The sequence below is a fragment of the Diplotaxodon limnothrissa genome, linkage group LG22 (genome assembly GCF_057381915.1).
Source record: "Diplotaxodon limnothrissa isolate DT_005_m linkage group LG22, D_limnothrissa_male_GT1.1, whole genome shotgun sequence".
Lineage (NCBI taxonomy): Eukaryota > Metazoa > Chordata > Actinopteri > Cichliformes > Cichlidae > Diplotaxodon > Diplotaxodon limnothrissa.
The window spans coordinates 3,446,681-3,474,647 of record NC_140616.1 but is presented as its reverse complement, the minus strand read 5'-3'; the positions used below and the strand labels follow the sequence as shown (position 1 = coordinate 3,474,647).

Sequence of the window (27,967 nt, the reverse complement as noted above, 5' to 3'; positions counted from 1 at the left end):
GGTTTTGTTCTTGTGTTTTCCTGTGGAGCTCCTTCCAGGAACTATTCTGAAGAGTGGCGTTTAATTCTAATTATGCCATTACAGATTGCACATTTGCACTGTGGTTCTGTTGTATAGCGACCTCTCAGACTGAGCAAAGACCGCACAAAAAAACGACGCTCTTAATTAAACTCGTTCGCAGCTTCACGTGACCTTTAAAGTTGGGCCACTGAGGAAGGGGGCGTGGCCCGGGAGGACAGCGCATATAAATGGCGTGCCTCGAAACTTCTTTCCCGTTCTCGCTTCTTCTCCGAAGGACGTTCGTATCCCAGTGTCCTCTCAGGTAAGGGTTTGGTTTCCCGCATTTGTTGCCTTTGTTTAGTGGTTGAGCTTTGACAGTTTTACCTGCTGCTCAGAGTAACAGGTGAACGAAACACACAGAAAGTAGCGTTTTTATTACACGGTTTCTGCTTCCTGTAAAGTTTTGTTTTGAGTTTTTTGAAACGTTAATCTTTTAATTCTTGAATGTGCATCTTTTTTCTTCTTCTTGTATAAGTGAATTAAAGGCTAAACTGTTTCCTCCCTCTCAGTGAGGTGTAGACCACATCAGGCACAATGGTGAAGATTGGAGTCAATGGGTAAGTTTCTACACCTGTCATTGTGCAGGTGTCCTGGCAGAGGTTTCCTTCTCATCGGCTTAATTAACAATCACTACCCCATGTGTTGCAAAGGGGTGTTTGGTTTGATGCTAGTAAAACTTGAGTAGGTGCAACTAAGTCTTGCATTTTATTTGTATATCTTTTAATAAAGTTCAAAGTAGATAATCAAGCAGGCATTTCAGTATACCCCGGATAAGATTCTTGGATTTCTTTGGATGCTTGATTTGTATCCAGGTATTTTAACTTCATCCCCTGTTGTCTGAATGCTGTATTGACACAAGTGTTTATGTCAAAGGTTGAAAGTGTTTCTAAAATTTAGATCAGTGGGCAATTTAATTGAATTGTAGGGCCTTCGATTTGGTTTTCCTCTAGTGACATGTTGTCCTCTTGTGGTTTTACTTATTGGCTCATGAAGTAAAGATTTAATCAAGTGGCAAAAGCAGTTTAAACTTAACACCTTGTTGGAAATGTGCTAAACAAATGCCTTATGGAGGCCAAAATACAAACTGATTGCCAATGTTTGAAAGCTGAAACGGCAACTTCTTGTCAAGATGGTAAAAGGGCAACTTGTTAAATGAACATAAATTAAACAAGGCTTGAAATCTAGAAATGCCAGACACTTAAAGGTGTCTAAATATTTAGCTGCCTCACAGAGGACCGCTGGAGTGCTGCCTGAGCATCATCTGAACCCTAAAAGCAGGACAGGACTGCGGTCTGGACCTGTCTATTCTCTGGTTATTTATAGTCTGGTGGTGTCACAGTTGGCGTCCGCTCTTCAACAACGCCCTTCTGTCAGTATCGCTGCTCTCTTCAGCTGTCACATTCCTCTTCATTCTCCCCTCATCTAATTTTAACTCCTTAACCTTTCCACTGGAGATCAGTGATCGGCCGACTCTGTGTGGACACTGCTCAGACTCGGAGATCACAGCTGAAACATTTTCTCTTCCTCTTGTGAAGCAGCAGCTGCTGCTGCAGAGCCGCAGGGTGATTTGGCTCCCTGATTTTGGACACGTACCTCACAATGAGGCTCAGAAACAGAAGATGGGCTCCAGTCCATTTTGGCCTTCTGGCTGCTCAGCAGCTTTCCAAAACAAAGGAAATCTGCATGCCTGTGGCTCTTCCCCCTCCTGTCAAAACTTTGTCAATGATGGCAGCGCCTGACAAAGAGTTTGAGAGGATAACTTGAGGGTTTCTGCACCTGACAATTAAAATGATTCACTAATGAGACAGTAGTGAAGCTGCTTGTGTTTAAAGCTGCTAGAATTGCCAAATTTCATAAGTGTCCCCCAATGGTACAACATTAGTGTTTTGTTCTTGACCCCTTACTAACTTTAAGGATATGTACACTACTGACTTTGCCACAAACTAGACTGTGCAAGCAGCCTCCATGGCAGCATGCTGTCATCCCACCTGAAGTTAAACTTGCTAACATTTTACTGTGCTAGTGATTTCTAATATCAGTTAAATGTGAAACGGTTACATCTGACTTGTGATAATTTTATATTTGACAAAAGTAAGAACTTTATATTCAGTAATTACTTTACATTTAACTCTAAATTTCATGAGGTGAATGGCTTTAAGAGAACACCAGTTGATGAACATGGACTTTATCTGATATGAGCAGGTTCCTACATATATGAATTTTCAAATTGCTCCCCTTAAGACTTTCCTTCCTGTTTTGCTATTGTCCAGATTTCCTCTTACTCAACCCATAAAGTTCTCTAGCAGTTTCAAAGGAGTCTCAGCTTCCTGATACATCAAAGCTGATAAAGTCGTTTTGTGTGCATGTTGTATATTTGTCTCCTGTTGCAGGATACAGTTGCAAACAAACTATGTAATGTGACTCGTGTGAACTGAAGGCATGCAGTGTTGCATGACAAAACTCTGGTGCTCAATAGCTCATGCCACAACTCACTGTCTTCAGCTTGATCTAAAGCCAAAGCTAGTGGTGGCCTCAACCCTGAATTTACTATCGGCTTCCCTCTGACACAGTAGTTGGTATGCTCGTCCATAATGGCAACGTTTAACTTCTGCAGGCTTTTAGCAACTTCTTTAGGAGAGTTGCATGTTGCTTCCAGATCAGTTTACATGAAGAAACATGTTTCACCACATCTTTAGAAATCTTGAATTGAGCAGCCTTGTTTGCTCTGATAGAAGCTGAAATACAATAGAGCCTAAATGCAGTATTATTGAAAGGCCATGAATACAATCAAATTCCAACTATGTGGCAACTGTATCTTGGCTATAACTAAACACGGGTTGTCTTGCAGTCGCAAGGCAAAGTCTGCTTTTGGTTCATCCACATATGAAATCCCACTTTAAGTTTGTTCAGAACTTAAACTTGATGAGGAAAATTGTGCCTTTTGCCATCTTGGACAAATTTTTTTTTTTTTTTTTTTTTTGTTGCGTTTTGTTTTTTGTATGCCTCCAAATCTACTTGGAGGCAGCAATTCACAAGAATGGCCTAATCTGTTTGGGTAACCCACAAGCAACTGTTGTACTCAAACACCTCCACACACTCAATTCTGAAGCACTAACTCAACTTGTCACAAAACATGAAAAAGTTAGAGACAAATGTTTGGGTGATTTAAAAACTTGTCTTTGTAGCATATCTTGATTTCTCTCGGAAACTCTTACTTCACAACCCTCTTTATCTCATTACTATAACGTGCTCTGAACTTTCGACCCTCATGCTTCCTTAGTTCCACACTCTTCAATCTGCCTCACTGACAGTGCCCATATTGGGCCTAAACAGGCTATCAGCTGCTGGTGCCAGCCACTGTTATCTTCAGTCAAGGTTGGCAGGCCTTGCATGGCAAAGCCATCCTCTGCAGTGACTCAGATTAAACCTGCTGGTCAGACAGGAAATTAATAAAGTGGACATAGTTGCAATTTAAAAACTTGGGCCTGGAACCTGATATTTTAATTGGACTATGCAGACATTACAAGGGTCTTCAGTTTGAATTCAACAAAATATTTCATCCTTACTGTCTCACAACAACCTAGTCGTTCTTGCTCCCTTTCATATCTGTACTGATTCTTTAGTCTGACCTGCATTTCAGATTTGGACGTATTGGTCGTTTGGTGACTCGTGCTGCTGTTGCTGGTGGTAAGGTTGAGGTTGTAGCCATCAATGATCCCTTCATTGACCTGGAATACATGGTGAGAGGATGGGTTTCTTCTGCTCTATAAATTGATGGTACTTAACAAGCCTGTTTGCTTTTCCTACATTACTAAACAGAATCAAAGTTCTTAAATGAAACATTTTAAGCAAAGACTGCGTTGTCAAGGACACCAGGAAGTTTTAGAGACCTCATGTTGACTTCTCTTAAATGGCAGGTTTTGTTGCATTTTTAATGGTCACCTCTTAATGCAGGCCTACATGTTCAAGTACGACTCCACTCACGGCACTTGGAAGCACGGAGAGGTGAAGACTGAGGGTGGCAAGCTGGTCATCGGTAACATGCACATCATGGTCTTCCAAGAGTACGTAGCTGTCACATGTGCACTTTGTCCAGCAAGTTTGCCTCAGATTGAATAACTAACTTCTCTGAACTGCATAGGAGGGACCCCGCCAACATCAAGTGGGGTGATGCTGGTGTGGACTATGTTGTAGAGTCCACTGGTGTCTTTACCACCATTGAGAAGGCTTCTGTAAGTTGGCTGCTGTTGTGCTTTCTCACCTGTCTAAAGTGCAGTTTCACCCTGAAGATGACTGGATTGTTTCACATGTTGAAGGAACAGTTTTCATCATCCTGACCTGTATCTCTAAATTAATGCAATCTTTTTGGAATCTAGTTTGCATAATCTTGGAGCTTCCTGAAGCATCAGTGATTGTACAATCAGTCTTAAGCTCTATTTTGATTTGTTAGGCTCATCTGAAGGGTGGAGCTAAGAGGGTGGTGATCTCTGCTCCCAGTGCTGATGCACCAATGTTTGTAATGGGTGTCAACCACGAAAAATACAACAACTCATTGACGGTTGTCAGGTGAGTGTTGGTACGGAGTGCTTACAGATGCCGTGTGTGCGTGAGTGTGTGCGTGCGTGATTCTATAATGGCTGTTTGGACAGCTGGCTGCAGATGTCTAGATGGCTTCTTAAAGTTTGTTTGGTGTAGCATCTCTGCACTTAAGCTGTCATACATTAAGTTGACATGTGCTTTCTCCATAGCAATGCTTCCTGCACCACCAACTGCCTGGCTCCCCTCGCCAAGGTCGTACACGACAATTTTGGCATCGTGGAAGGTCTCATGGTAAAGAACTGATACTGCTTCTTTTGAGTGAATCTCTTATAACCAGAAGATTTTAGGAACTTTAAGAGCAGTCGGCCAACAAACTGTACAATGCGTTCAGCAACAACTTTATTTAGTTACATGTTGCTAGTACTCACATACGTATACATTGCACTTTTTTTTTCCCCCCCCCCCCCTCATTGTATTTTGTCTTTTGCACCTTTGTGGTCCAGCTACCCAATTTCGCTGTGCAAAAACTGCACAATGCCAATAAAAAGCTCAAAGTCTCCTCAGTTTGACATTCTGGGGAGGGTCATTCTTTGTGGCAGACTCACCAAATTTTAGTCACTGATGCTGGAGACTGATGGCCCTTCACAAACATCACATGATCAGAAAGCTTGGATACTGGGTGTCTATATCAGGGTCCTGCTTTCCAGTAGTTCTCTTGTCACAAAGTGTTTCTGCTGCATCAAGTAAATGTGGTCCCTCTACAACATCAACAAAGCTACTTGCCTCTGAAATTCTGTTTAACTTGTCCGACAGCTGCTCAGATTAGCTCACATTGTTGGGACTATCTGATTCTGCCTCTGAATAACCTTTACCTGCTCTTTCAGAGCACAGTCCACGCTGTCACTGCCACACAGAAGACTGTTGACGGGCCCTCTGGTAAAATGTGGAGAGATGGCCGTGGTGCCTCCCAGAACATCATCCCTGCCTCCACTGGAGCCGCCAAGGCTGTTGGCAAGGTCATCCCTGAGCTGAACGGGTACTTTTCCTCTAATTCTCCTTTTTAAAATGGCACATGTGTCTTCCTGAAAAGGATCAGGACGGTGTAATGACTAAAACTATCAGCAAAATGCCCTGAGCTTTGAATGTTTGTTACAGTAAACTGACAGGTATGGCTTTCCGTGTGCCCACCCCCAACGTGTCTGTCGTCGACCTTACTGTCCGACTGGAGAAGCCTGTAAGCGTCTCATAATTGACATAAAGCTGATTCATGTTCCCTTATCTAGAGTTTGCATTTGTCTAATCTGAGGATTATAATTTCTCATCTCAGGCAAAGTATGAAGACATAAAGAAAACGATCAAAGCTGCTGCTGAGGGACCCATGAAGGGAATTCTGGGATACACAGAGGACCAGGTACAAAACACCCACATCTGAAACACCAGGCTACATTATACTCTTAAAAGGGGAGAATGAGACTGTTTCACTTGTGTGGCCACACAGGAGTCACTAGGTGGCAGCATTTGTCTAACTAGCTTTACAGATGTGCTCGAGGACTGGCACACTAACAGAACAACTACACTTGCACTCTTTCTGTTCAGGTTGTGTCCACAGACTTCAACAGTGACCCTCACTCGTCAATCTTTGACGCTGGAGCTGGCATTGCACTCAACGACAACTTTGTCAAGCTGGTTTCATGGTGAGACTCGAACATGTCTCTAGTATGAAACTGCATTTATTAAACTCAGTTGACCAAAGCTTGTTTGCTGCATTTAAATGAATTGATTACTACAAATGGAAATCTGAATCTCATGTAGTATGAAATGAGTAAAAATGTAATGGACTGGTATTCCTAGTCACAGAGTTTACACCTAGTGCCCCAAGAAGACAAACTTCTGTGATTTAAACAGTTAGCCATTATGCACTAAAGCCTGCAGCTTTCCCATCTTCATTCACGTTTCCACTGTTGAACCTTCTGCTCTCATTTTTGTACCTGCAGGTACGATAATGAGTTTGGCTACAGCAACCGTGTGTGTGACCTGCTCGTGCACATGTTCTCTAAGGAGTGAAATCCTGATTCATCATTCCTTCACCTGGATGTCACAGCATCTGCAGAAAGGACAAACTGAATAACCTGACCAATGGGGAGAGAAAATGTATTGTCCTGCTTAAAATAAGCTTGTCCCCTGTTCTGTCAGAAGTGATGTTTGTACAGATTCTTTGCAGTATTGTTACTAATCTTGTGGCTCCTTTGCACTTGAAAATAAAGAACACAATTCATGAGAAATGTGTAGTTTCTTTTCCAAAAGGAAAAACGAAGCAGGGAGAAACTTTGCTGCCTATGCAAACTTCATGGATATTTGAAGCCTTATTTCAGATCATGTTTACATTCGGTGTAAGAGCTTTCAGCATTAACCCTGGTATAAGGCATTTAAAGCACATTGTGATATGCAATTTAAATTGTATATAGTTTAGAATGGACAGGTGTAGCATTAGACCTGTCCAGACTGGCTTCTTCATACAAATCCAGCCCTTCAATGACATCTAGTCTGTAAAAGTCACTTTTGTGACTATGGAAACACCTGACATGTGTAATGAGTGTAGTTGACAAACGCTGGTTGTAACTGAACGTGAGCTGGCTCTATAATGTGCTTAGTTTTCTCCATGTCACCAAAGTGGTTTTGCATAAAGTTGAAATGCATTTGTAGTCTGACTGCTGGAAGGTCGTTAATGCATCTGGAGTTGTTCAAACTGTCTAGTTTCTATAAGTGTCATCTCTGTAAACAAGTGCGCAGATTGGCGCTAGCTTTCTCTCAGATTTGTGTGCTTAAACTATTTTAAAGGAATTTTGGCTAATTGAGGAGCTCTAAACTTCGGTTGTTGGTATTTATACCAAAATGCTTTCATTTACGTTTAAGTAGATGCTCCTTTAGTCCGGTTATTACTGTAGTTGAAACGTCTTGGTGTCCTGCTTTCAGAATGAGTACGGTAAGCTGCAGCCGCAGTCACTCGCTTGTTTATTCCTGGTCTGTGTCGCACCGCTGATTCACTGACTTCGCCTGATTACCTGGAGCCACAGTCGGCGTTTACACCTCGGACTGTAGGTACGTTGCATAAATGTTCATAAAGGCAAAGTAATATTTATTTAGCGTGATGGGGTTTTTTTCCCCTCCAGTGCTTGAATTAAGAGAAATCACGTTTTGGTAGTGCGCATCGCGGCTCTATCTCGCTTTAGAAATTAGTCCTGCCTAAAAGTTTACCGTAATTCTGCTGCAGGGTGCAGTGGTGTATCTGCTTTTACGAGTTTTATGCTCCATTGTGCGCGCACAGCTTTACTGCAGTGCTCGTTTTGGATTTGATCATTTTGCTGCCATTTTGGGCCCTTAAAGCATCATTTTAAAACGCATCCTCTGACTTTCAGCGCACAGCTCCTCCGCATAAAGAGGGTCATCGGGTGTAATCGAGAAGAGGCTGCTGGGCCAAGTTCCACTTTGGGATCATAAATATATTAAATTGCCTCTCCGAGTGAATCTATAAAAGTCTGGGTTCATGCCGGATTTCGAGCACTTCAGATTTTCCTACTCTAGTATGAATCCGGTCCTGGAGGAGAGCGGTTTCCTGGCACCGCAGCAGCAACATCCCCAAATGCCGAGCCAAACAGATTCCGCCATCCCAGACCCGGGCTACTTCCTGGGGGACCACGGCAGGTTCGGGCTTGATGGGTTGTCCGGGCTGGACCTGGGCGCTCTGCCACCGTCGGGCCTCGCCTACCTGCACCTGAGCAGCCCCTTGCACCGCGTCCCCCCGGCGGCCACGGCTCTGCGCAACGACCTGGGCTCCAACATCAGCGTGCTGAAGACCCTGAACCTGCGCTTCCGCTGCTTTCTGGCCAAAGTGCACGAGCTGGAGCGCAGGAACAAGGTGCTGGAGAAGCAGCTGCAGCAGGCTTTGGAGGGCAACAGCGGGGGCGATGGACACCAGAAGCCCCTCACCAAAGACATAGGAGTCCAGACCGGATTCATCGGGCCTATCCCTCCAAGGCCGGGTTTCATCCCGCTCCTCAACGCCAACAATTCTGCCTACCTGCCCGGAGGCCTCCTTTCCCCCACCTTGAACCCCCCTCCTCTGTTTGACAACAAATACCTGAGCACGGATTCAAACTCCAACCTCACCACCTCCGGCTTCTCCATCAGCCCGGCTCTGAGTCCCATGGACCCAACCAAAACCATCACCAACATCAACGAGAAGTACTCCACCCACACCGGAACAAACACCTCCAACGCTCCCCCACCTCCCCCTCCTCCGCCACCTCGCTTCCTCCCCGGGACGATCTGGTCTTTCAACCACACCCGCCGCTTTGGCACCGGGAGGGAGTCGTGCGTCACGGGGCCCGGGGTCTCCTGGACGCACCCGGACGGCGTTGGAGTCCAGATCGACACCATCACGCCGGAGATCAGGGCTCTGTACAACGTGCTGGCTAAAGTGAAGAGAGAAAGGGATGAATATAAAAGGAGGTAAGGGGCGCTGGGTGATAAGATGCTTTACCTGTGATGTGGAGTTTTCACCATGGTGTGTGTGTGTGTGTGTGTGCTCGCGTGAGTGTGCGTGCACAGGTGGCTGATTACAGGTGGTTTATGACATCATGGGTCTGATTTTTGTCTTGGAGATTAAGGATTCGGCTGCTTAGACATTCAGAGATTTCTTCTGCATCACTGAGCATATCGTCAGGTTCCAAACAGTCCAGTGGGGCCAGCAACTGCAGATCAACTTCTCTATTATACTTGTCTAATAGACCTTGGCCAAGGGGTCAGTGGTTCTGTTGAACTCTTAGTTAAATAATAGCTGTAATTCACAAAATTAAAAAAAAAATAAAACTGTTATAAAACAATAGCTCATTTTTTTAATGTATTTTTTAATCTTAATAAAATTAAAGAAAAATAACAATTTGCTTTAAATTTACAATTGCAGCAACAGATTTGTATAAAATAATAACGCAATTTGGTCACACAAAAGAAGCAGTGATTCAGGTAATAGAAATTATTTATGCAGCACCTTTGAAGCTGAGTTTACAAAGTACTTCAAACCATCAAAAGTGATATTCCCAGAAATAGCAGCGTAATAATGAAAGTTGCAGTTTGCTTCAAAACCTCAAACCTTTGGCTCCATGTCAGTGCGTGGTGCAAGTTTCAGTTTCAGTAGGTCTACACCCAAGAGCTACAGTGAAAGAACAAACTTACAGTGAAGCTGAGTGAAAATAACAAGAAAATAGGAATGCAAAATGCAAAATACACATTTTCCTTAACAAATAAAAGATATCAAACATTGCAATAACATCAGGCAGTTAGTAAAACAACAAAAAGCCCAGAAGACACAATATGAACAAAGAACTAGTTTATAAAAATATGTTTTCAGATGTGATTTAAATCAACTTTTTTCTTTTTCATGTTGCTGTGGTTCATGTGTGTCTTTCTTCACTGACAAATGCACTCACTGATATTCAGCATTCAGTAAAAGGTGACTCAGTTTCTACAACCACAGTTTCTAAAAAATGACACTGTGTAAAATGTAAATAAAAACAGTGCTTTGCAGATATCAAAAACACACATGAATGGAGAAAAATATCAAAGGTTTAAACTGAGAAAATTTAGCATATCAAGAAAAATATTAGATCATTTTGAATTTGATGGCAGCACAACGTCTCAAAAACGTTCAGGGAGGGTTGTGTTTACCCCTCTGCTGTCTGTGAACTGAGGAGACCAGCTGCTGGACGGTTTGGAGAGGAATGCTGTCCTGTTCTTGTCACAGGATTCTAGCTGCTCAACAGTCCTGGGTCGTCTTTATCCTATTTTCCATTTTATGATGGTCCACATGTTTTCATTGGTGAAGGTCGTTCAACCTCGGGCTTTTTTACCGCAGAGCCATGCTGTTGTATTTAATGCAGATTTAGTATTGTCTTCCTGAAATATCCAAGACCTTCCCTGGGGAAAAATGAATAGGGGCACATGTTACTCTAAAACCTGTATATACCTTTCAGCATCGATGGTGCCTTTCCAAAGGGGCAAGCTGCCAGTGCCTTATCGGCACTAATGCACCCCCATACTGTCAGAGATGCAGACAAAGATTCTGAGTGCCAGGCTGGATGGTCTCTCTTGTCTTTAGTTTGCAGACACAGCATCCATGCTTTCCAAATAGAATTCCACATTTGGATTGTTTTGCTTTACTTCAGTCCATGTTAAATGAGCTTTGACCCAAAGACGGCAGCAGTGTTTCTGGATGTGTCTTTCTCTGTACATGACAGAGATTTAACCCAGATTGAACTGTGCTCACAGGTAGTGATTTCTGGGAGTGTACCTGAGCCCCTGCTGTGATTTCCATCACAGAATTAATGTCTGCTTTTAACGCAGTGCCACTCAATGACCCAAAGATCCAGCATCCAGTCCACATTTTAAGCCTTGCCCATTGTGCACGGAGATTTCCAAATTCTTTTGATGATATGATTTACTGTCACTTGATGTGAGATTTCCATATTAAAACAGAAACACAACAAAGTATAAGATAACATACGGTTTATTGAAAGTTGAGAAATTCCTGATAGTTTTTGTCTGTTTAGCTGAGGGTAAAAAAACAGAAGGATGTAGTAAAAGATGAAAGCATCACTCTGAGTGTTTCAGGGTCGTCTGACTCCTTTTCTCAGAATCATATCGACCTGAAACCACAAAATATTGATGACGGGCCGCAGCAGCAGCACCTGCCCTCTGATACCAAGAAAACACCAATGCTGCTCATCTTTAATTCAAAGTAAATAAGACATCATTTGAAGCCCTTTTGTTAGGAGGAAAAGAAACTCATCATCGATGTAAAACTGATTACATTTCTACTACTAAACAAAGCTAAGTATTGGTTTCCAAATACAGATAAAAGCACCACTGATATCTTAGATGAAAAATAGTGAAAAGGTACAGCTGAGTAAGAAAATGGCCGACCCGATCACCAAGCTGGCTCCTGTTCCTCTCTGCAGTGATTGATTGGTCAGAAAAACATGAAACCTGATAGTTATTATATTTAAGTGCAGTCATAAGTCACCCTGCGAGGATGGGCGCTGCCATTAATGTCTCTGGCTGTACGGGGTCAGCGAGGGCGATGCTGCTGATCAATGAGCAGGGCTGCTTTACAGGATGTTTTTAGTCGGTCGCTTTTTAAAAGTGCTGCAAAACTCCGCAGAAACACTGTTTGAGTCATAAAATCTGAAAGTGCTTTGCCTTCATTTGTCAGCTGTTTATTTCTCTGGATTAATCAGTGAACTCTGGTGCCAGTCACTGCTTTATTTTGAGGACTACTTGGATCTTTTTATGAGCTTTATCACAATTTACATGTAATTTTACGACATCTTATTTTTCATTACCCTGGGGAAATATGTAGTTGGTGCAGAGCAGGGTGCTTCAACGCTACCTGCGTTTTTGCTAATCTTCTGCAGTCGTGGTTTCTTTTAGGCAGTAGATTTGTTGTACAGCTCGCAGAAAAAAACAGTTTCACTGCTGACCTGTTCCCCTCTTAAAGACATTGAAACACTATTTTGCACCACTGCTTTATGCTGAAAAAGCACTGACCTCACTGCTTTGTGCATCAGCCTGCTGAGGCAGGAGGCCTCGGCATGACAGACCTTCAGTCACATCAATTTCACTCAACAGCAGTGACTCCCTGACCTGTGATGTTCAGATACTGCTGAGCTTTTAGTTTTTGCACTGCACTAAATTACATTAAATTCTTGTCTTTTTAAGACCTTTGAGAGTGACGTGCAGATAGAAACGATTTAAAAATTTGCGGGCACCAGTTTGAATCATTTTAACATGTTTTCAGTCATTTTGTCATGACAGGATAGATGATTACTGCAGTGTCCTTAAGCATTCGCTACTCTGGAGCACAATAAAGTAAAAGGTTAGGTGAGAGCTCAAACGTTTAATGAAGTAAATGAAAGTGAAACTCAGAAAGCAGCAAGTTCATCAACAAAAATCTGACATTAATGGTTTATAGACATATTAAACACGACGTGCTTGGTTTGGGTATTAATGTGGGACTGCCACTCCTGAGATACTTGAAAAGACACTTTGTTGCCACATTTAAGTGCAGTGGAACTTAAATGCAACATTTTTCAGTGTGCTGGGTTAACGTTGCAAAGGGGAATAATTTAACCCAAACCACGGTTAGCTGTTTAAATTTAGCGAGTAGATTTTGGTGTTCAGAACTAAAAACCTCATTGTCAAAGATGTAACCTAACCTGATAGCTTTTGGTACCGGAGCCTCGCCAGTAAGGAAAAGCAAAAGTAAATCAATCAAAGAGAAACAAAATCCCAAACCCTTCCATCCTCCTAATCAGGACTTTTATTTGTGTGCAGGGAGCTAACGAGGGTTTTTATATATTATTTTACAAATGTTCTTTGCAAGTTTAATTATCTACCATGGAGAGCCCTTTAAAAGCCTGAATCGATGCAGCTCTGACGGACAAATGTGAAAGTCTTTCTTTTATTTATTTCCTTGCTGGCAAAACTGTGTCGCAGTTACATGGGTTGAGCATAGAAACACCAAAATTCACTCAAAAAGCAAAATTACAAATACATAACAATATTCTTCCTGAGCTGACTGATTTTCTTTCCAGTGAGGATAAAGGTCTTCAGTTTCCCTTTCATGTGACACGTTCAGCTTCATGTGTGTCTGCAGGGACACGCTGTCTGGGGACAAGTTGAAGATGAGCTGTTGTTTTTCTCTCTCATGAGTCATCCCCTCCTTTCTTTCTTTCCTCCTCCTGTTTGATCCTTTTTTTTTCTATCCCCCCTCCTCCTCCTCCTCCTCCCTGCCGGGTCTTGTTTTGGTACCTGCAATGCAGCACCGGCCTGTGACTGCCAGCAGTGATGTCACTCCACCTGACACCTCCCTCTCTTCCTTCTCTCCATTTTATCTTTTTACCCTCTGCTTCCCTCTCAGCGTCTGGCATCTTATTACATTTCTCCATTTCTAAATGCTCTCACTCTGCCCGGTCTTCCTCTTTGAGTCTCTCTGTCCTCGCTGACTCCTCATCCCTCTCTGCACTCCCCACCTCCCCACCCAGTGTGTCCGAGGCGAGCTTCTGCAGCGTCAGAGAGGCGCTGACATCAACATCTTTGTCGTCATCATTAGCTCGTCTCCAAACTACACAGCTGCAAAATGCTCGGGTTTCTTTCTCCGACGTTCTGCTTTTTGCAAACATTAATAATGATTAATAGAAGTTAAAAGTATGCAGACACGTATGGATGGCTGAGCGTGCCATTTAATAAGCACAGCATTAATTCTACTCCCCGTATCTGGGAAGTTATCCAATCAGATGTTGAGTAAACTCTAAGGGTTAAAACAATAAAGCTGACTGTGTGCAAGTGCCAATAACTGCACTTCCTCTACTGTCCACTTGAGGCTGACTGCAAGAGTGAAGTTCAAACAGGAAGTCTATGAATGCAGCTGTACAGTTTATGAATGGAGCTGGCAAATCATGCTTTAGCCCTCCACCATCGTGTCCCAATCTCTGGCTCCAACAAACGAAATCCAACATGGTGGTAACCCAAATGGCAGTCTTGAGTCTTTAAAACGTGCGGTCCAGAAGCACTGGTGACATTATAGAGGCTGCATATGAGGGCAGTTTATTTGACACCGGGTTGGGAGGTTTTTCTCCCAAACAGCGTTACTGAGATGATGTGAGCTGATGTGCTTTCACTGGTCAGACCAGATCAAACATCTGCAGATTTTCAGCCACATATTGCACATAAATACACACTGACACTGTTGTGTTATCTCCTCTGGCATTAATCGCTCACTCTGTAACAGAGAGCAGCAAATGTCAGTGACTCATACTTTTTTGTGTGCTGGAGGAGAGCGAGATAGCATCACCTTGCATACAGACGCAGGTTTCCTGATAGTGTCATGTCTTCACTCTTTACTCCTTGAGAGCCTGTTAGGTTTAACCCTTGAAGCAGTTTTCTGCTCTAAGCAGTTTCTGTTTATTTCAGCCTGCTTATTGAACAACATGACTGGATGTGCATTCAAACTTTTTCAGGGTGGACGCTGCCTGTGCAGCCATCATTGTGCACATACTGTTCTCATGGCCGTCAAATCACGTCTTTGTTGACGTGTCAGAACCTCATCATTAAAGGTACAGGAAGGTCGTCACATGCATCTTTAAAGGGGAAAGATTTAAGGAAGAGTGTGTGTCACTGTTTATCTCCCTTTAACTGTTATAAGTTGCACTCACTGGTCACTTTATTAGGTATACTGGTACCTTTCCTAGTACTGGGTTGGACCCTGTTTTGCCTTCGTTTTCATGGCATAGATTCAACAAGGTGCTTGAAATATTCCTCAACGGTTTATAAACCGTAGTGGGAAATTCCCAGTGGGTCAGCCGTTTCTAAAATACTCAGACCAACTGGCACCGACAGCGATGCCACGTTCCAAGTCACTTAAATCACCTTTCCTCCTTATACTGCTTTTTCCTTTGAAATTCAGGGCATCGTCTTGATAATGTCTGCATGCCCAAATGCATTGGCTGATTAGAGCTGAACTAAAGAGGGTGCTGATGAGTTTATAACTGTATGTGAGGTGCAAACGTCCCGTTTTTTCAGGAAAAGTTGCTCATTTAAATGTGTACTAGGTAGTTTTTTTAGGTTTTTGTGAACCTGTTGTAGGTGTTGTCACACTTTATAAGGAGATCCACTGTGTGATGATGAGATGGTAAAAAGAGGTCAGGAGATTGTAGGTCGAGCAGTTTGCTTTTCCACAGGCTGTAGGTCAGTTTAGCATAGTTTTTAGTTTTTAGATGTCAGCATGTTTAAGGTGGTCAGAGTAAATCCGATGTTTGCCACTTTTGACAAGGATGTTTTTGTGATTTTTTTTTTTTTTTTTTTTTTTTTGTCACAAGCTTTGTGTAACTTCTCATTTTTCTCTTTGTCTCTTTGAAATTGGAACAGTTTTAAAATCACTTTGTTGGTGAGCTTGATTTTGCTCCAGGTGCCGTTCACCTTGATTAATATTTAGCAGCTTTGCTGTGTGATGCTGCAGCCATGGTGATTTTACTTTTTGGCTTCTGCATCTATAAATAAATGACAGAGCTGCAGTTTGCTGTTTACTGAGGTGTTTTCTGCCCGTGTGTCACTGATGCTCTCTCTAAGGACAGAACAACGACCTCTGCAGATGTAACTTCAGTGTGAGGATGGTGAAATTCACATTCACAGTATTGCCCAGCTCTGATGAAGGTCGGCAGCTAAAACCTCATTGGAGATAAAGATCACAGTCTCACTTAAAGGAAATCAGTATTAAATGGTTCTGAGCCTTTCAGTCGATATTGGCTCGCTCTGAGAACAAGTCGGTTTCAGGTGGTTTGATCAAACGAGCTGTGTCGTTACTGCAGAGGGCTTTTCAAATTCTTTGACGTCACATCTGAGTGCAGCGCAGCGGCCTGGGCTCATTCTTAAAAAGTAAACGGTAAACGGTTTACGAAGCGTCTGCATCACCCAGCAGTTAGGACGTCAGCGCAGGTACACCGGCTGCTGTGTCTTTAATCAGTCAAACACACCGACCACCAGCAGCCTCACTGCAGAGCTGCGTGTTAGGACTGGCAAACAGACGAGAGCGAGGACAGCAGCTCGCTCTCTCTGGTTTTCATATCTGAGCATCTCTGTCACACTGACTCGTGTCGTTGCAGCTGAAACACACCAGCTGCTTCATAGTTAACATTCAGGCTTTGAGTTGGCTTGTTGGTGCCTCTCCAGAGCACCTGTTGTCATTGTCATTGGCACCAAAGCAGATCGAATGGACTCACAATGGTTTATGCTTCCTGACAGTGCAGAATAATAACCCTGGAGTTTAACTGACTTTGTGTTGCACTGATGGTGTGTTCTCTTGATCAGCTGTTCAGGAAGTCATGTGATACATGTGACTGCAGAGATTTTACCCCAGTTTAAACTTTCATGATCTAAAACAGATTAGACCATATGTCCTGCTATCGTATATCAGCTTTATCTAATCCACTGATCGGTCCACATCCAGAAGGGTTTCTTGTCACAGTTATTTTTGAGGTCTTCAGAAGCTTCCTCTGATCTCATGTTACTTTACATATGTGAGGAATGAGTGCAAAGACATCCGATCAATACTATACATTAAGCTTTAGTGTCGTATCAGGAGAGATGGTTGAATATTATTGAATATACCCTCTAGCAGATCATTACGTGAAGGAACCTTTTAAAAACAAGCGCGTCCATGCTCACAGGTGTACACACAGGTGCTCACACACACAAACTACACCCTTTTTGGCTCCTACCTCAAAGCACACTGTGCGCTGTCGATCTTATGTGCTGCACAATAATGTTTAATATTTAGTATTTCCTGTTATATTCACATAGATCATCGTGATGTTGTTTATTGTATTGCTCTCATTTTCTTCTGCTTGTTTTCTTTTTTCTTTCTCAACAGATGATCCAGGTGATTGATATATGTATATTTTTTATTTTATTTATTTATTTATTTTTTTGTCTGCTTATTTAGTTGGTTTTTGTTTCTTTGCCCTTTATCCCCGTCCCTCTTCTCTGATGTTTTTTCCCCTCTTCCTTTCTCCCTTTTCTTTTCCTCATTCAAGTCTGTCCCGTATCTAGCAAGTGAAAATAAAAAAATAAATAAAATAAACAATAAAAGGTGAATCAAATAGACCATTACGGCAAGGCTGGGATGGTCAATTTGGTAAAGTAAATCTGTTGGGCATCTTTCTTCGCCTTTAGACAATAATTCTGATGGCAAAAGAGCCAAACGGGACAGGCAAAAAAAGAAAGAAAGAAAAAAAAAACAGAAAAAAAATATATATATTATTGAATATAATCGGATTTTGTCTCACTTTATTACATGGTGGTGCTAATAGTAAGACAAACCATTTTTCTTTTAATATCATCCTGAGGTCGTATTTATATGAGGCAGAAGAGGCATCGCACCACAACACAGGAACCAGATATGAGCCGGTCGTCCTGCTCTCTGTTTGTAGTGACTGCAGCGTGCTCTTCATGCCTTCATGCTCCAAATGCACACTTCTTGGATTCTCCTTATGTAACACATGCTGAGTAATGACAGCGGTGGAGCTGGGAGGGGCCATGATGCTGCACAGTGTGGGTCTGTGTCAGGTGATCATGAAGGTTTTTGCCTTAAAGCTGCAGACATGAAGATAAAGAAGCGAAAATTCATCGCCTGTTTCAATCCATCTGAAAAAATCTCCACGGTAACCTGACAGACTAATTATTGTGACGTCAGCTAACACACACACAAAATCAAACTGTATTTCCCAAAGAAGTCACCAGCTGCAGTTGAAGGTGGTGGAGGTGGAGTAAGTTGAGTCAGGAGATGAGAGACTGCGATCAGGGGCAGGCGAACGCCACCAAGGAGCCCAGTGTGAGAGTGAGCTGTCGACTGAGTGCTCAGTACTACTCATGAGGACGTTTAGTGCAAATGAGTTTTCTCCAAAGAGTGTCTGAGTTCAGTCTTAGAGATCAGGCGAGGAGCTCAGGTAGAGCTGCTCATCATCAGCTAAGGTGGCTCAGTCTTCTGACTGTGGGACACAGTAGGCGGAGTTAAACTCTGTAGGAAAGTGTTGCTTAAACTAAACAGCTGATGGCCGTGGTAATGCTTTGTGGAGTATGAATGCACTCACTTTTTTTTCTAGTGTTATTGCATTTTATTTTGTCACACGTAAACGTGTTTGTCTGCTTCAGAGAGTTTCTGTGCTTCACTCTGTGTGAGACGTCTGCTCTGCTTGTGTTTGCAGATGGGAGGAAGAGTACACAGCCAGAATGGACCTGCAGGAGAAGGTGGCTGAACTCGAGGAGGTAAAATTGACATAAAAATATTAGCTTGTGTTCAGATTAAATGTTTCTCATTTTAAAAGTGTTTGGTTTTACCGACACAGTCAGCTTCTCATCATGAACTCGGGTCTGATGATAGTCAGCTTTTTGAAGCTGAAGCATCAGCACATCAGTGCAAATTTAGCTCGTGTCATTTTCATGAAGCTGGTAAAACTGTTTTTACATACTTCTCTCTGATCCTTAAAGTAAGACGTGTGTCCTTCGGTAAACTTTGTCCTCTCAGTTGGGGATAGTTCAGTTTACCTGGAGCACACCTAATATTAGTGAGCAGCTCGAGAGCGGGGCCTGGGCTGTGTGAGTTGGAAATACAGCATCAAGCTGGACCACTATTTCTATTTCTGTTTTGAAAATGCACAGAGCAGAGAAAACAGCTGTTCCAGGGTTTTTACAAATCCTTAAAAAGTTCTTAGATATGTAACCTCAGATGTTTTAAATGTTCTAACACTTCATCAGATATACAGATATTTTTAGTGCTTAGAGTTTGCATTCACAGAACATATAACCTGCTCAAACTTTAAATAAAAAGAGGAGAACAAGGAGATAGGAGGAAATGTGGGTTTAAAACTTATGGGTCCAAGAAAAAGCACCAGGAATGGGATGGGATTGAGATGAGCTGAAAAAACATTTCAAGTTTTTGATTGAGGTTGAAGAAAACATCACGTGTGGACATAAAGACCTCACGGATGTCTTACACTTGCATACCTGTGCAGAGCTGATTGATCTGACCCACAGATGTTTGTGTTCGTAGGACCTGCAGGAGAGCGAGGTGTGTCAGGACGAGCTGGCTCTGAGGGTGAAGCGGCTGAAAGAGGAGCTCGTTCTCTTCAAAGGACTCGTCAGCAACGTGAGTCTGCTACAGCTTTATAAAAAGAAATGAGTCACAACTTCATCCATTTAGTTTTTAGGCATTAATTACATCTAATTACATGTGTCGGCCTGGGACTGTGCACATAAGCTCGATTGGTCCATATCCTGACAAAGGTTTTTTTTTTTAAATGGTGAAATGCTCTTTTTTCCCTTTTATAGACAGAGAAAAAATACACAGAAAAAACATGATATTGTTAGCTTTGTGTTTATTTACCAGAACAAGAGGAAATATGACTAAAATGAAAACTTTTCTGTCTTTGGGTCAGAACCTGTCAGATCTGGACACTAAAATCCAGGAAAAGGCCATGAAGGTGGACATGGATATCTGCCGCCGGATTGACATCACCGCCCGCCTCTGTGACGTTGCCCAGCAGAGGAACTGCGAGGACATGAATCACATCTTCCAGGTAGATCCACAGCCACAAAATGTCCTGAACCACAGTCTGCTGCAACTTTCAAACCAACCCGTCTCCACGCAGCAGGTGCCCACGCCGCCCTCCACTTTGAGCCGCCGGGTCAGAAAACACAGCGGGCAGTCATTGAAGGGCGGGGACGGAGACGAGCTCAGCGTGTCGGAGAGCGAGGGAGGTGGGGCCAAAAGCGAGGATTCATGCAGCACGTCGGCCAATCAGATTAATGAGCAGATGCAGAAGATGCTGAACCAGCTGTAGGTGTTTTTTGTTCTTTATTTAACGTCTGAAACTTTCAGAAATGATGCTTAAACAGCTTGTGTGTGTGTGTGTGTGTGTGTGTGTGTGTGTGTGTGTGTGTGTAGGAGGGAGTGTGAGTTTGAGGATGACTGTGACAGTCTGGCCTGGGAGGAAACTGAAGAAACTCTTCTCCTGTGGGAAGATTTTCCAGGATACACACTAGGAGTGGAACCACAAGGAGAGGTACGCACACACACACACGGGCATTGACAGGATTTAACTTGATTAAATGCTCCTTGCTTTCTACCCTTGACAGACAACCAAGCACAGTGTGATAATACTGTATGTAATACGGGATATAATACATGTTGTGTATCTGATAGTATTTAGCTTAAATGAGAAAACATCTGCACATTTCATGCTTTTCCATATAAAAGAGTTAAACCTGGAAGTGTTGAAACACTGCAGCAAACGTGTGTGCTGCGGGCGGTCTATCCTTCAAGCTCGGGTGCTCTACCAGAGGCCTGGAGGTCCTGCTGCAGTATCTTAGCTGTTCCTAGGATTGCGCTCTTCTAGACAGAGATCTCAGATGTAGTTCCTGGGATCTGCTGGAGCCACTCACCTAGCTGCACTGCATTTAGTGCACCAGTTACCACTGGGACCTTCCCCTCCACATCTTCTCTGAGCCCTTGGTACTTTTCTAGCTTCTCGTGTTCCTTGGTTTTGATGTTGCTGTCATTCGCTATCAGTATGGCCGTGTATCTTCTGCTTCTCCACCACCACTGTGTCCGGTTGGTTAGCCACCACCATTTTGTCCGTCTGTATCTGGAAGTCCCACAGGATCTTAGCTCAGTCATTCTCCACCACCCTGGGGTGTCTCGCATTTTGACTTCAGTACTTTCAACCCATACTCAGCACAGATGTTTCTGTATACTATGCCAGCCACTTGGTTATGGCATTCCATATACGCCCTGCCTGGTAGCATCTCCAGTCTCCCTCTCCATGCTGATGGTGGTTAGTCTCGGCAGGTATCGTCTGTAGTGCTGCATTCACATCATCTAGTAGAGCTTCTGAGGGTACTTCATGTAGTCTTGGTCACCGGCTACTGGAGGATCCAGCTTTCAAGCTTCACACACTAAACAATCCTTCTTCCATCAGGGACCCAATCTCGGGTGGGGTGGGGGTGATGATATCTCCCCCTGACCCCTTGCCGTAACATGTGTGTTGTAGTCTCTAGCCATAAAAGCACCTACAGCTCAGTTCTCATCAGGGTGCCCTGGTTCCTCAACACCTGATGCGGACCTTGTTGATCCATTATGACTTCATAGTTATCTCTCTGCAGTAGGCTTGCTTAGCATGGGGGGACCCTTACTGGATACAGATGCCTCAGGTGGGAATTAGACTTGTAACTCCCGCTCCCAAGGCATGTAGTCATACTACTACTATGCTATCCAGCTGTCTGTGTGTGTTAGAATTTATCTAAAAATAAAACATTTTTTATAAAATATGAGCAGTAGCATCCTGAAAAGTTGGATTATGGATTAAAGACACTGCAGCATCATGCTGTCTAACAGAAGGTGTTCGGTGTTTCCTGTCAGCAGCAGTGTTATTTTGTCCCACTTGGATGACCTGACCTGGTGGACGAGCTGTTTTTAGTCTGCAGCCGCGTCAGAGTCCATCCTGCTGACCTGTAAGCTGCTTTTAACCAGATAAACTAAACAAGGTTAATGACCCGCTTAGTTAGGAAACAAGGAAACTAAACAGAGCTGCAGAGCTCATCTTCACACATTTAATTCAATGAATCCTCTTTAATTCAGTGTATTTATTAAGTGTGCCTATGCCAAAAGGCACACTTATTACTATTCGTCGGATTTATTATTATTATTATTTTCCTTTTTCCTTTTGTGCGGCTGGGTCTGGACTAGTATGCTATGACTTTTGGTGTTTATGACTGTTATAGTTTTTTAAATATTTAGATTTTAGTGCAAATTTTGGCCCATTTCTAGGCCCATGAGAAAGATTCAACTTTTGGCCCCATAGAAACAGATTTCAAACTTCATTTGTGGTGTGTTGGCTCTCTCTAGTGGTATGTCGGGAGTGGTACGGCCTGTCTACCCGTATTTGGATTACCGTAATGACGACAATATCAACGGCGCGCACAGCGTCGCTGCTTTCAGGAACCATTGGAATTTTTAAGGTTGCGCGAACCATTGAATAGTTACGGTAACCGCAAGGGTGTATGCTTGGTGGAACACTCCATATCCCACAATTCATAGCACGCCTCTACCGAGTCAAACAATGGCGGCCACCATTTCGTTTAATATATTCCTCTTATTTGTGTTTCTAGGTCACAAAATAAACTTTTAAGATATTTTCAGGTGAGAATGTAGGTGTGTAAACGTCAAATATCTGCTCGTTTTGTCAAAACATCCCATATTAGCAACAGTTTTCTCACGATGTTGCTGCTAGCCGGCTAGCTAGCGCGGCTAGCGCTGCTTCGCTCAAAAGCACCCGGGCTTGGCTTACAGTGAGGTGGCTGACACTCGTTTCACCACCCGATCGCTCACCAAGAGACTGTTTTTCAGCTGGACTTATTTTTCGTTTATATGGGCCGATAATTCATTTATTCGTTTTAGTAACGGTATAAACAGTGAAAGGTGGTTGTCCAGATGCTGGTCGATGTGGGAAAAATAACTGAGTTGTTTGGTGGTGGCTAACGCGGAGCTCAGTCGTGGATAAGGGAAACCGAAGGCAGGAGCGTGAGGTGGTGGCTGACGCGGAGCTACAACAGAGGGCAGCTAGCCACCGGTGTATGTCTCTTTCCCCTCGTATGCGGGGAAAGAAACATGCGAGGCGGCCGCGGATCGACCGGTGGTGGCTAACGCGGAGCTCAATCGTGGATAAGGGAAACCGAAAGCAGGAGAAGCAGGCGGCTGCCGGTCGGAGCGTGAGGCTGAATTTCAGGTAAGAAGTTATGAACTGCACTCTATTTGGGTCAGATATAAACAGAGTTTAGGTGTGGTTTATTTTCGTTGTGCTGACAGTTACAATAACTGTACTGCGTGGGAAGTTATGAACTGTTTCTGAGAGACAAATAACACCAGGATCCTTTTTTTGTGTAGCTGACAGCTGGTAACTGTGCAGGGGCGGATCTAGCAAAGCTTTTGCCAGGGGGCCAGGTAGGGCATTAACAGGGAAAGGGGGACACAAAGATATACTTTTCTTTCTTGCTCTCATATAAAATATTTAGCTTTTATTAAATAGTTATCTGAATCTTACAACCAAAGTTTGTATAATAATACACAAGATTGGCTGTAGACCATTGTTAATCATTCAGAACACTGTGTAAAAATAACAAAAAACAAAAAGGGAATGAAAAGTGCATAAATATTTATTTTACGTGTTTGATGTGTGTGTGGCAGGCCGTGGTCTGCAGTGCCGCTGCAGGGGAGGTGGACCCACCTCAGCGGCATCTGCAATCACACCTCTCAGGCGTAAAGTCTGTGCTCTCTCGGTTTTTTTTTTTTTTGTATGTGTCGGGCTGTGAGATGAAAAGCTACAGCCGGCTTTTTTGGGTACAGCAACTATGTGTGAAAAGTGGTCTATAACCCAATGCTTCAAAGCGTGTTCATGCAAACATTGTCGGGTCTGCTTATGAACCTCTGTGCACAGCGTCTGCAAATCGGGGCTGTACGAAGTCACCTCATCTTTACACAAAACTGTAAGCTGTCATCTGTGAGGCGCGAGCGGTGTTTGGTTTTACCATAGTTGATGGTGGAGAATGGCTGCTCTGCTGAGTTTTGCTCTCGGTATCCGTTTGAATGGCAAACTACACTGATTAGCGGCGGCATAGGCACACTTAAAATTTCTTCCTAAATTTTCGCTTTCTAGTTCTTTTATTATCCCTTTATTATTTTTATTATTTTTATTATTCTTTTTATTAGTCAATGAGGTTCTTTTTTGAGTGTCATTCTGTCTGTAAACATGAGAGCTCAAAAAGCTGTAGGTGGATTCAATAAAACTTCGGTGTCCAGAGGAGGGTCATGTTAAAAATCCATTCAAATCTGGCTTACGTCCTTCAAGCTCTTCAAGGTCAACTCATTGATTTATTGATTGAAAATGGACAAAAAGAAATTATTCTTACACGTGTAGCATTTACTGTCCACTTATACATTAGAAAGTAGTGTGTAAAGATTGTAAGTGTGACCTCTGACCTCTCCTTTAAGGATCTGATGGTCACAGCTAATAGAAGCTAATAAATTCAGTTTGCTTTTTTGTTTCAATATTGACTCAAATATATTTGTTGGTGATTTCAATCTTAATTATAATTAAAATAATGCAGAGCAGTGGTTCTAAAGAGTGCTCAGCCTTCACGCTGTGACTGGCTGATTATTAGAAGCAGAACTAATCTAATGCAGTTAAATCTCAAAGAGGGAAACACGTCTGGCTGAGCACTCACAGGAGGCTCAGCCATGAACAGCTGTGTGCTTAATGTTTTGGGGTTCCTGCAGGGACAGTATTGATTTTGAAATAGTCATTAAGTTCTGAAAGAAAAGGTTTATTTGTCTTTGTAATGATCTTTGTAATGTGTAATGACCTGCTAGTGCCACAGGGTGGCAGTATTGCACCTAGAAGCCGTTTGTCAAAGTTTCACACAGAAAAACAATATTTATTATTTTATATTATTATTATTTCTATTATCTTCTACTCCTTTATATATTGAGACTGTTGACTAGTTTTCACATTTGGACTTTGACCCTGAAAAATGTCAAACCTGAAGCAAACTTGGACTTTTTCGTTTTTCTTTTTTCTCTGCAGGAGGAGTCCATTGAGGAAGTGATCAAAGACACGGAGTCTCTGTTCAAATCCAGAGAGAAGGAATACCAGGAGACCATCGACCAGATCGAGGTGAGAAGGTCAGGTGCTGTTGGACGTGTTAAATAAGGGAAGAAGGACAGTGAGCTGGAGGCAACTCTCATACCTATAATTGTCCCTGCTGCAGGGACCTGCCACACATCGCCTGCATGTGTCTCCCCCTCACTGTCCAAAAGCTAAAATAACCACAACTAAAACTTAAAAAAGGAAAGACAGAATAAGATCCCCTTAAAGTTAGCAGCAGCCATGAAACAGCAGTGGGAATGTCAGCATTTCTGCCTCTCTGTGCGTCATCAGCTGGAACTGGCCACAGCGAAGAGCGACATGAACCGCCACCTGCACGAGTACATGGAGATGTGTTCAATGAAGAGAGGCCTGGATGTCCAGATGGAGACCTGCAGGAGGCTCATCACACAGAGTGGAGACAGGTAACACACACACACACACACTATTAGATTCACTGGTCGTGCTTGTTTACATGACCTGTGCAAAACACCAGGCTAGAGCTCATGCTGAACAAAGATCTGGGTAGTGTCATGGTGTTAGTGTGAGCTAGTTCAGATTCTCAGCACGCCGATCTTCTCTTTTCCAAAGTCATAAATTCCCTTTCCCACCTTTCTTTGGTGTTTCTATCAAGGGCAAAAAAAGAGATTAGGAGATTGGTGCTACGTTTGGAACGTATCCATAGAAATGACAGATGCTGACCTCTGGTTGGACAGCAGCAATACCAGACTTTTTATTGGGTATACATACAGTGGGGCAAAAAAGTATTTGGTCAGCCACCGATTGTGCAAGTTCCCCCACTTAAAATGATGACAGAGGTCAGTAATTTGCACCAGAGGTACACTTCAACTGTGAGAGACAGAATGTGAAAAAAAAATCCATGAATCCACATGGTAGGATTTGTAAAGAATTTATTCGTAAATCAGGGTGGAAAATAAGTATTTGGTCACCTCAAACAAGGAAAATCTCTGGCTCTCACAGACCTGTAACGTCTTCTGTAAGAAGCTTTTCTGTCCCCCACTCGTTACCTGTATGAATGGCACCTGTTTGAACCCATCATCTGTATAAAAGACACCTGTCCACAGCCTCAAACAGTCAGACTCCAAACTCCGCCATGGCCAAGACCAAAGAGCTTTCGAAGGACACCAGGAAAAGTATTGTAGACCTGCACCAGACTGGGAAGAGTGAATCTACAATAGGCAAGCAGCTTGGTGTGAAAAAATCAACTGTGGGAGCAATCATCAGAAAATGGAAGACATACAAGACCACTGATAATCTCCCTCGATCTGGGGCTCCACGCAAGATCTCATCCCGTGGGGTCAAAATGATCATGAGAACGGTGAGCAAAGATCCCAGAACCACACGGGGGGACCTGGTGAATGACCTGCAGAGAGCTGGGACCAAAGTAACAAAGGTCACCATCAGTAACACACTACAACGGCAGGGAATCAAATCCTGCAGTGCCAGACGTGTTCCGCTGCTGAAGCCAGTGCATGTCCAGGCCCGTCTGAAGTTTGCCAGAGAGCACATGGATGATACAGCAGAGGACTGGGAGAATGTCATGTGGTCAGATGAAACCAAAGTAGAACTTTTTGGTATAAACTCAACTCGTCGTGTTTGGAGGAAGAAGAATACTGAGTTGCATCCCAAGAACACCATACCTACTGTGAAGCATGGGGGTGGAAACATCATGCTATGGGGCTGTTTTTCTGCCAAGGGGACAGGACGACTGATCCGTGTTAAGGACAGAATGAATGGGGCCATGTATCGTGAGATTTTGAGCCAAAACCTCCTTCCATCAGTGAGAACTTTGAAGATGAAACGAGGCTGGGTCTTCCAACATGACAATGATCCAAAACACACCGCCCGGGCAACAAAGGAGTGGCTCCGTAAGAAGCATTTGAAAGTCCTGGAGTGGCCTAGCCAGTCTCCAGACCTCAACCCCATAGAAAATCTGTGGCGGGAGTTGAAAGTCCGTGTTGCTCGGCGACAGCCCCAAAACATCACTGCTCTCGAGAAGATCTGCATGGAGGAATGGGCCAAAATACCAGCTACTGTGTGTGCAAACCTGGTAAAGACCTATAGTAAACATTTGACCTCTGTTATTGCCAACAAAGGTTATGTTACAAAGTATTGAGTTGTATTTTTGTTATTGACCAAATACTTATTTTCCACCCTGATTTACGAATAAATTCTTTACAAATCCTACCATGTGGATTCATGGATTTTTTTTTCACATTCTGTCTCTCACAGTTGAAGTGTACCTCTGGTGCAAATTACTGACCTCTGTCATCATTTTAAGTGGGGGAACTTGCACAATCGGTGGCTGACTAAATACTTTTTTGCCCCACTGTATTTAGGGAGGATGTTGGTATTGCACTGCAGTCTTTTTAGCATTGTGCTGCTAATAAACTGGGAACTAAGCGTGTCTTGAACTTTTTTCCCCTCATATATTTAAGCTTTGAAATCTGTGACGCCTTCACGATGATTTAAAGAATATTATGTACTGTGTTTATGAGAAGCTGTAAGTAAATATCAGCCCTCTTCCTGCAAAACTATGGTTTCTACAGGCCTGTTAATCTGCTGTCCTGGGATGAGATATCAAAATATTTTCAAGGAACTCAATAATCTGTCATTGTGTTTGATTCAGCTCCACTCCTGAGGGTTTATATTCAGAGAGCAATAATACCAATTGGCTTGAAGGACCTGGTCTCTACCTTCATCCTGAAATTGTGCTGGTAAGGTTTGCTCGGGCAAACCTGCGACGGTCAGGTTGGGTTTTTGATGAGCTGACAAGGAAACGCACAAAAAATATCTACCAAGGGTCACAGGGAGGGCAGGGTGAAAAGGTGTCGCAGGTGCAGCTTTTTGTAATTTACCTGCATTAACTTCATATCCTCATCACAGGAAGTCCACCTCGCTCATCTCGCTGACGGTGGATGACTCTGACAGCGAGGAGAAGGACAGGAAGAAGCCGGCGCTCCCCGCCGACTCGGAGATCAGCGACTCCTGCTGCGGCGTCAACGCCGCCATCCCACCTCTGACCTGGAGGAAACCCTAAT

General features: G+C 43.2%; 2 protein-coding genes across 4 annotated transcripts; both read left to right on the top strand.

Annotated features, from left to right (window-relative positions):
- The first annotated feature begins 279 nt into the window (after window positions 1-279).
- Window positions 280-6,862, top strand: LOC146609201 (glyceraldehyde-3-phosphate dehydrogenase-like). The gene is made up of 12 exons (XM_085346548.1): window positions 280-322; window positions 570-617; window positions 3,701-3,800; window positions 4,015-4,124; window positions 4,202-4,292; window positions 4,511-4,626; window positions 4,809-4,890; window positions 5,484-5,635; window positions 5,755-5,833; window positions 5,927-6,010; window positions 6,196-6,293; window positions 6,594-6,862. Exons 2-12 carry the CDS (start codon window positions 595-597, stop codon window positions 6,661-6,663), a joined length of 1,005 nt encoding a protein of 334 aa, XP_085202674.1. The 5' UTR covers window positions 280-322; window positions 570-594; the 3' UTR covers window positions 6,664-6,862.
- Window positions 6,863-8,143: 1,281 nt separating this feature from the next.
- Window positions 8,144-27,966, top strand: iffo1a (intermediate filament family orphan 1a). 3 transcript variants are annotated; one of them, XM_085346195.1, is made up of 9 exons: window positions 8,144-9,108; window positions 18,414-18,474; window positions 19,259-19,354; window positions 19,644-19,784; window positions 19,860-20,044; window positions 20,153-20,270; window positions 24,846-24,935; window positions 25,200-25,330; window positions 27,813-27,966. In XM_085346195.1, the coding sequence occupies exons 1-9, from the start codon at window positions 8,144-8,146 to the stop codon at window positions 27,964-27,966; spliced, it is 1,941 nt and encodes a 646-aa protein (XP_085202321.1). The 3 variants fall into 3 exon arrangements, with proteins under 3 accessions (XP_085202321.1, XP_085202322.1, XP_085202319.1); XM_085346196.1 differs by having other exon boundaries at window positions 19,857-20,044; XM_085346193.1 differs by having other exon boundaries at window positions 19,644-20,044.
- The last annotated feature ends 1 nt before the right edge of the window (window position 27,967 follows it).